General features: G+C 40.2%; 1 protein-coding gene across 1 annotated transcript; it reads right to left on the reverse strand.

Annotated features, from left to right (window-relative positions):
* Positions 1–350: 350 nt before the first annotated feature.
* On the reverse strand, positions 351–9,236 carry kmt5aa (lysine methyltransferase 5Aa). Its single transcript, XM_084482840.1, has 7 exons — positions 9,019–9,236; positions 8,008–8,086; positions 6,814–7,132; positions 5,333–5,417; positions 5,060–5,119; positions 3,804–3,994; positions 351–2,181 (listed from the first exon to the last, which is right to left on the reverse strand). The coding sequence occupies exons 1-7, from the start codon at positions 9,025–9,027 to the stop codon at positions 1,971–1,973; spliced, it is 954 nt and encodes a 317-aa protein (XP_084338966.1). The 5' UTR covers positions 9,028–9,236; the 3' UTR covers positions 351–1,970.
* Positions 9,237–9,753: the final 517 nt, after the last annotated feature.

The raw sequence follows: 9,753 nt of genomic DNA on the forward strand, positions 1-9,753 counted from the left end.
ATGTAATTGTGTCATTGAGTCATTGTGAATACCTGATAATGTGTTAATTTGTTAAGTGAATCAGTGATACCTGTTAAATCAGTGATAAATGTTCCAAATACTCGATACTTAATTAAATGTTTTATTCATAAACTTACATATAAAATCATCTTGCAATATTTTTAAAGGGCAACAGAAAGGTTTCCCACCAAAAGGTTCTTCATGTTTAGGCTATCACAAAGTTTGATTTGTCTTCAACCTCATCTATGTGAATGAGACATACATCTTGTGTTTGGCATAAAACATGTTTATTTAGATTCATTTTAACACTACAACAGCCAACATTTTACCCCCCCCCCCCGTAACAGAGTTCCACTTCAGTTTTATTGCATATTATACACAAGTTAAAAGGATTTAAATGGTAACAGTGTGTTTTAAGATGAGAGAAAATATATTATATGTAAAAAAAACATTTGAAAAAAACCACCCCAATTTGATAGTTAAGTAGGGAGAGTAGAGAAGTAATTACATTTTATGTTCTAAAAAAATAATTAAGTTGGTATATACCAGTATTCCTAGAGTATTTTTACATGAAATGGCTTGGATTTGACCAAAATGTAAATGTTACTGAATATGGAAATTCGTAGCATGTTTCATTAGAGATAATGAAAAAACCATGTTTACCCCTTGCAAACAATTCTGACATTTATAACAAAAGAATATTAACCGAATTGTTTTAACATCAAGTGAATCCAATAGATGAAATGAGGCTGAGGATTTTTTTGGAAATCTATTCAAATTCTCCCCTAAAAATCGTAAAAGTGTCTGATACGAAGCATTTGATAATGCTGTTTACAAGGCTCTCTAACGTCAAACACACATGAGCGATCCGAGCCCATCGTTTATTGTACAGATGTGTACTGCTGGGAAGGTGAAATGTGTGTGTCTGCTACTTCAGTACCTACTCCCACCTCTGAGACGGATATGTGTCTATTATTTAAATATAAAACAACAACAAAGGTTCCAATGCAAATTCAAAACAACGTACAGTTGGAAGTAGAAGGACGAACAAACCGTTGGTTCTGTAGGCGTCGATATTGCTTGAGAATACAATTATGCGCATGAATGTAAAGGGATAAATTAAAATCATTAATACAAAATAAATCACCAACCGATCAAAGTAATGGAGTTTGTACCAAATAATACAATTAAGCCTTATTCAGTCACAATCGAGATTGCAGTTTTTTTATACAAACAAGAGAAGGAATAAAAGCCTTTACAGAGAGGGGCTCTATAATCATAGTCATCATGATTAAGTGCATAATTTATGCCTAACAAAAGAAATGTGTGATTTGAATAAATATATATTTTTATCTTCTAAAAGTAATAATGACATTCTGTCTTGTCCACTGGTTAAACACTTGAGACAGTGTATTAAGTAGTGAACATTTGACAGTGTTGTCGTATATATACGTACATATATTTGTTAATATCTAAAAGAAACAGAACAGTTACACTATACAGTTACTCCAAGTGACAGTCCACTGGTTGAAAACAGACTGGAATTGCACTTTTCTTTCTTTTCTTTCATTAAAAGCTTTATGGCTGAGTAAATAGTAAGAGAAGGGGGATAGAAAATGCTAAACAAGAAGTACCTGGCTGTCCGCATGCTCTGGGATCACTGGGTATAGAGTCGTAATACAAACTGTACAAAATAAAAGCGCGGCAAAAAAAACTAGCATCTATCATACGGAAACAAAATACAAAATGAAAGGTTGTAGAAAGCAGATGTACCTCATCTAAACGTCAGCAAGTCCCCCGCCCCCCCCTCCCTCATAGACTGTCATCAATCCCAAAACTCCTCACAAAAGGTACTAATTACTCTCTACTAAGGCATTTGTATGGTCGCTAACGCAGAACACCAGTGTTCGATTTTCCCTTTTAACGGATCACCTCCATGCGTTTCCTTCGCGGTCGCCCCCCCGTGGTCCTCAGTACTTGAGCCAGGGGTGGGCGGCGATGGACTCCCTGCTGCGGTCCCCGTAGTCGTAGAGAAGCTCCTCGCCCGCGTCCACGTCGCGCGACGCCACCAGGATGAGGTGCGGCACGCCGCTGATGTCGTGCACTTTGGTCTGGCAGTTCCCCGTCTTGCTGTGGTTGAGCAGCCGGCCCAGCCGCCCCGTCTCCTTAGTGGCGTCCACGCTGAGGAGGAAGGAAAGGGACTTCAATGGAAGGTGCAAGGCAAGGCAACTTTATTTATAACGCACTTTTCATACACAAGGCAGAGTGCTTCACATATAAACATTGTCATACAATAAAAGAAAATAATAGATAAGTAAAAAGTAAAATAGATAGAAAGTAAAGGCAAAGTTAAAAAAACAACATTTTAGAAAGGCAGAGTTAATAAAAATGCATTTTAGAAAGGCAAAGTTACTAATAAAATAAAAAAAATAAAAAATAATAATAGAAGCATTGTAGATTTAAGATTTAGCAGAAAGCTAAAGCAAACATAAAAGTCTTCAGTCTTGTTTTAAAAGCTGTCAGAGTTGGGGCAAGTCTTAAATCCTCAGGGAGTTTATTCCAGCTATTTGTTGCATAGTAACTAAATCCTGCTTCCCCATGTTTCGTGTAAACCCTTATTAGGTGCCAAGCACAAAGTGCGAGGCAACCTATTGTAATTGTTAGTTTTATTATTATTATTATTATTATTATTATTATTCCGCCGTGTTTGCATTACACAGCCTAAACCGCTTGCACACTTTCAATGAAACTTACTACACCTGTAGAGGTTGACCCAAGATTAACAGACAGCAAATATTACACTGATTGGCCCAAAGGTGGCGCTACACCAACTGCCCAAAAATGCAAACTTTGCACATGCATATCTCGTTAATATTATTATTATTAACCTAAATAGTGGTTGATAGTGGTTAATAAAATAATAAAATATTTGATTTTATGACGATGTTTCTATGTGAAGCACTTCACAGTCTGCCTCGTGTATGAAAAGTGCTATATAAATAAAGTTGCCTTGCCTTGCCATTATTATAAGTACATTTGTAATGAAACTATACAAAAACTCCAATAAATCATTATGATATTGATGGCAGGGAACTTTGGAAGCTTCTTTTAGTCATGTGATTCATCACCTCTGAAATTTGCCAATTTCAGTGTGTGGGGGTTCTCTCTTAAACCATTCTGCCGACCCTGGAAAAGCCATGAGATGTGAAATAAGGTTCACGTCCCGATGAAGACGACGCTCATGAAGGCAATATTCCGGTGTTGTTGCTGACAATACGGAATTTAAACCAAAAGAAGGAGTGCCATGCTAAATTAAATACTTTCTCGGGTTATGTGGCGGAAACTTATCATTATTTGGTTTTATAGCAACAGAAAAAAAACATTTGAATGAGTTAAAGCGCTGTTTGGTAAAATCAAAGCTATAATTTGAGGGTACTCCGGACTGTTCCAAAGCCACTTCAAGTCCACTCCAGTGAAATGCGCTTTGAAAGGATCTGTTCTGGTTGCCTGCGGCCCTTCCTCTGTTTGAGACCATTTCGATTTTAGACATCTCAGCATCTCTTCCCCTATTGGTTAAGGTAATTCATCTTCCCATGCAGGGACATTCACATACAAAACGTTATCACATATCCACCACGGGTTTTTAACGCAACAATCAAAAATCTGTTCTTTTCTGCCCTATCTTTCTCCTCAAACCTTACCTTCAGCCCCTTAAAGGTGACATATTATATTATATATTATACCACTCACACATGGTGGTATAATAATACTAATCAAACCAAGCTGTAGATGTGGAGCGTTACCAGTAGGTCTTGTCGAGGTACTGGAAGTAGTACATGTAGCAGCCGGTGGCCGGGTTCTGGGCGTACTCGGCCTCCCTCCTCTTGGCGTCGGGGATCAGGAGCAGGTCTCCGTGGTACTCCACCACGTACTCCCCCTTCTGGAAGCCCCTCGTGGAGAACACCCCCCGACCCTTCTCCTCGATCTGCTGCACCTGGGGACCGGGACGCACAACACAGGTCAGCACGGTGCACTGTGACGCACAACACAACACAACACAACACAGGTCAGCACGGTGCACTGTGACGCACAACACAACACAACACAACACAGGTCAGCACGGAGCACCGTGACGCACAACACAACACAACACAACACAACACAACACAACACAACACAGGTCAGCACGGAGCACCGTGACACACAACACAACACAACACAACACAACACAACACAACACAGGTCAGCACGGAGCACCGTGACGCACAACACAACACAACACAACACAACACAACACAGGTCAGCACGGTGCACCGTGACGCACAACACAACACAACACAACACAACACAACACAACACAGGTCAGCACGGTGCACCGTGACGCACAACACAACACAACACAACACAGGTCAGCACGGAGCACCGTGACGCACAACACAACACAACACAACACAACACAGGTCAGCATGGGAGCAACACAACACAACACGGTCCAACATTTTTATGATTTAATTAATTATTTGTTGCATTAGTGGAAGTCTATAGATAAGCTAAAGACTGTACATTTCAACCAGTTAGTACTATTTAGTCATTTAGCATTTCGCGTTTATCCAAAGCGACTGACAGTAAATCTAGAGATATGGCATTAAGGAGCAGGTAGCGGGGTAAGGGGTCATTTTGCTCATGGATGCCTGGACTGTGGTGGTTGTCAATTTAACTTGGAACCCTTTGGCTGGGAGTTTACCCCCTTTAACACTAACACCCCTCCCACTATAATATAAACACTATAGACTTTCAGTCAAAAATAGTATAAAATATATACAACGTTAAATAACAACAGGATACAGAGAATCTGAAACCACCGTTCCCATGGCGTGTAAAGAGGGCATCATGCTACAATGTTTAAGAGGAGCTTCCTAGACAACAGCGCGTTTGACTGTTGGTCATGCTTCCAAATAAATAGTCCCAACATCCACAGGAGCAATACAAAGCATAGTTCCAATAGCAACATATTGGATTATTTATGTTGTGTGTCAACATGAAAACAAAAACAACATACCTCCATTCCTTCTTCGATACCGTTTGTGATGAGGTCATCAATGTGCCTCTTTTCCTCAAACTGCCCATGACATGAGACGCATCATTAGAAACAGGTTAGAACAAAACAGATTACTTTCATCTATGCGCGCACACACACACATACAGAAATCCCCTATCTGTAATTACAACCCATAATCCCAAACGTGAGCTCAAAAGTAGAACAGGCATGATACAAATGTATATTAAATATGTTCATATTTCATATTGCAAGACTATATTCAACTCTTTGCACCTTAAGCTCTGCTTTGCTCTTCCTTGAGCTGCGTCTGATAGGGAAGTAGTCGGTAACTCTCCTGTTCTGGGAGTTCCTGTCCGCTCTGTAATAAGAAAGAGGACGCAATAAGTCATCACACACTGTTATTGTTATTGTTCCCTGGTCACCCAAACAGGGAAATGTGTTTATTCAATTCAAAGTTCAAATTGGTAGTTGTTATATGTCATCCATCAACAAATAACTTTTTTCTTTCAATCAAACTGCTATATTTGCTCATCAGAGCAGATTTCCAGGCGAGTGGCGAGTGTCAAAGTGGGCCGCCTATTAATGGCATCAAAAAGGGGTTCTGAATGTGACGGAACAACCAGGAGTAAGATATTAAAACGTGTTGTTAATTTTGTCCGACACCGTGTGTCCCAGGCGTCACTCATAACACAAATGACGGTTCTGCTGCTTTCATGTACCAAGGTATAACCCTTATATTTACTCAAGTCTACTACCTGTGACTTAGCACATATAAAAAGCTGATCTATATACGAGGGACATCGTGCTCATCCTACAACGATGCCTCAGTAAAAAGGGTCCAGCCGTTTAGAATGAATGGTGTGTACAGGGTGTGGCATGATGACGACCCCTGGGAACAAGGGGATTGACTTTGCACACTGGATGCCAACCCCGCTAAGACAAACATTAATTGAAACAAATGACAGGTTCGGGTGACCAGGGACTTAAGCATACCATTGCAACCCTAGGCATATATACAGAGACAGTGCATTGCCATGTGGATAGTGCGTCAACGTCTCTGCCATATTGGAGAGGCAAGGAATGGCCTGTACACAATTGTGAGTAAATGGGGAGCTGCGTTTTTCTTCTCCACAGATTTGAGTCTTTATATTCACATGAAATCATTTTACATATATTTTAACTAAAATACATATATTTTATGTATAAACATTTTCTTTCCTCCACCCTTGAATAAAAAAGCTGTATAGCGTTACAGTGTTTTATCCAGAGACGACGCAGCCCCCCCTGTTTACTTTATTAGTATTGCATTTGTTTACAGGCCATTCTTGGCCTCACCAATATGGAGACAACATTGATGTTTCGCAACAATGGGCCGAAGCAATCAATCAGTCAATGCGGCCTCTACTTAATATATTTCTAGGGTTTACAACCTCCGGAAGTCTTATCAATCTGATTCTGTCACTGCTTTTAAATATCTCCTCAAACCCGATTTGTTCACAATGGCCCACTCAACCGCTGCCCTGCTTTATCTGCACTTCCTACTGTGGTTCACTGTTTCCTCCTGCTTATTGATTCAATCATTCATGAATCTATTTGTTCACCTATTTAAACATGAAAGGCCCCCAGAATTAGAAAATACTATGATTATTAGGTTTATTATTATTGATTGAAAGTAAGATTCTCATTGAAAAGTAAAGGACCGTAATAAGAATGAAAGACGATCATGAATGACCAAATAATGATAATCAACTTACATTCTCAGCGTGGCTTTCTTCCCCCTGGCCTTGTGCCGGGCTGCTCTCCTCTGCCGGAGGGCGTGGTTAGTATTGGCGGTGGTGGTGATGGAGAGGGTGGAGGTGTTGTTGTGGAGGGGCATGTGGGAGATACTGTAGCCCAGGGGTAGTGATCTCTCTGTGGCGGCACAGGCGTGGAGGCAGGGGGTCTGCTGGTGGTGCTGGTACTGGTGCTGCTGGTGCAGAGCGGGCTCCTCCGACCAGCGCGGGGAACACTGGCTGCTCTTCTTCTCTGAGAAGCCGTCATAATTCTTCAGGCTGGTGGATGTGAGTCTCCTTCCTGGTGTGATTGAACAGAGATTCAAAGTTGAATGGAAGGGTTGAAAGTTAGAGTTGCAGTGTGTAGGATTTAGGGGCATCTAGAGCTGAGGTATCAATATCAGCCCCCTCTCCACTGCCTTCAGAAATGACGTAGGAAAGCTACGGTGGCCTGTACTGGCCTGTAAGGTGCCAGATGGTACTTCCAAAATGTCATGTTATTTCATCGTCTATGGCATGGAGTAACCAAGTGATGATGACTGAGAGCTATTAATAATGCATCCTCCCTAGAGCTGTTTGTCCTTTCTTGGCTACTGTAGAAAAATGGCGGTGTAAAGAGGTCTTTGTAGACATAAAGGGCTCATTCTAAGGTAACAAAAACAAAATGACTAATTTCTTTTACCTATTTTCACAGGATTATACACTTGTTAAAACATACCATGAATATAATGTTAAATTTCTGCCAAGTCTGTTCCTCTGGATGCCACTAAATTCTACAGACTACACCTTTAAAGAGTTTAAAGGTTTAACAAAAATAAAGAAAAAAGGGTTGGTTGATAAGGTGTTGCAAAGGTGTGCTTGAATAATGCAGTTTGGGAAGCGTGAAACCTCAGGGAACATTGTGTTGTGCCCACTATTCATGATTGCAAAATTGTAAGTAAATATAGAAGTTATTCCTGTTCCTCTACATGTACAGACCACTGCTTAGTTTGACACAGAATACATCCAAAAATATGATGTTCTATTCTGTTTAAAATACCACTCTTTCTTCTGGCTATGCCAGAAGAAAGAGTGGTTAAACAGTGTTGCATTGTAGTTAATCCAATCAATGACCCTCAACAAAACAATCAATCAGATATGGAAGAGAACTAAACCATATCACACCATACCACTCACCATCCTCGTCCTTCTGTCCAGGAGACCTGGAGTTGTTACAGCTTAACAGCGTGATGGAATGACTGTTGCACAAGATGTCCTGCAAAAACAAGTGAGCAGAAACAGATGGACAACTTAAGTCCATGTTTCATAGCTTACCTTTTCAAATTCACCAAGCAAGCATGATACAACCCTTCTCAAGTCAGTAACATTGTTCTATATAAATGTTAAGTGTAGCCTATTGATTGATCACATTGATTACATCAACAACAATCACAATTGGGCAACAACAATCACTCTATTCAACAGCCCAGCCCAACCTATAATGACCTCTTCTTTACAGACAAACGAGTGTTCATATCAGTAAATTCTATGCCCTTAATAATAATAACCAAAACAAATCCCTAAAAGAATAGAAGCAAAGCTAATAGCTCGGATAGAAGGTAGAGGGTAGAGAGTCTTGAGTTATAAACACGTGATAGACCACCAAAAAAAACAGTGTTTCTGGTTTAATCCGACCATCTTCTTAATGTGCTTAATACAACGAGTTAATCGGCCCCCTCAAATAAAGTTGATGTTGTTATAAACTTCGACCACAGTGACATCCCAGGCTGGTAACTTGTGTATGGGCGGGGTTGGGGACATCTTGCTCCAACACACCCATAATGTCTGCTATCGTTACTATTACAGGCCTCCCGTCTGGTCGTCGTTTTCTCACGATACTCCGACGGGGTTCCGTATCGATCCACCAGCAATTCATAATAAACATGTTATGCCATTTCGCGATTGTGCCTATATCAATAATAAGGGTGATAGCACTAGTCCGATTGTCCCATTCAATTGTGCATGGTTCGGTGGAGCCTGGCAGTCACATGCAGGCCAGCCGAAAACACGTCCCATAATATTCTAATCATCCCGTTAATGATTGACACAGAGAGTCACGCCGCGACCCCCTCGTCCACAGATCATCTATTTTTCATATAAATATAAATATACTTTTGTGTAATGCTGCGATCCAGCATATGAACTTACCCCGTTCATCTCCGAATTGTTTTTGTTGTCCTGGTAGTATTTTGTACTTTCTCGGATCTGTATTCCTCCCGCGAGTGAAGTGATTGATTTCGTGATCGACTTGTCTTATCCGTCACATATGTATTGCCTATCCGCCAATCCGGTGTAAGGCATTCTCAGAATATTCCCTCAATGTAGTCAATTTCTGTTTTAAAAGTCCTGATCCGAATGAGCCTCCATACTCCTCCGCCATAGTACATACAATAGGGGGCGGATTTCTCCCTCTAGCGGTGGTGGCTTAGCCAAAGTAGCACAGTATTGGTCTGAAACTAATCTGGAATACATGAATCAGACATTAAATAAACATACCCCAAAATTGAAATAGGTACATTTTTTATTTAGGATAGGTTTGTTGGAGTAAAGTCGATTTCCTACAAGCAGAAATGCAAGTCGATGTCGTCAAGATTTGATGACGTCAGGTTTCATAACTTCACCATCCCAGAAACTTTTGGTCAACTGCTCGTTGATGACACAGATCCCATGTTATTGTTTTTGTTCACATACCGAATCTTAAATATATATAATACAAAATACATAGGTTACATTATTTACACGTATTTATAAATAAATATACGACAGAACAGATGATTTAATACATTAATATAATGTACATTGCAAATTGTGTGGCATGATAATAATTCCACTGCATTGAGACGTTTATTATTTTAAACCAAAATATTATATTTACTATTTGGG

Source organism: Micromesistius poutassou (assembly GCF_964030765.1).
Source record: "Micromesistius poutassou genome assembly, chromosome: 18".
NCBI classification, from domain to species: domain Eukaryota; kingdom Metazoa; phylum Chordata; class Actinopteri; order Gadiformes; family Gadidae; genus Micromesistius; species Micromesistius poutassou.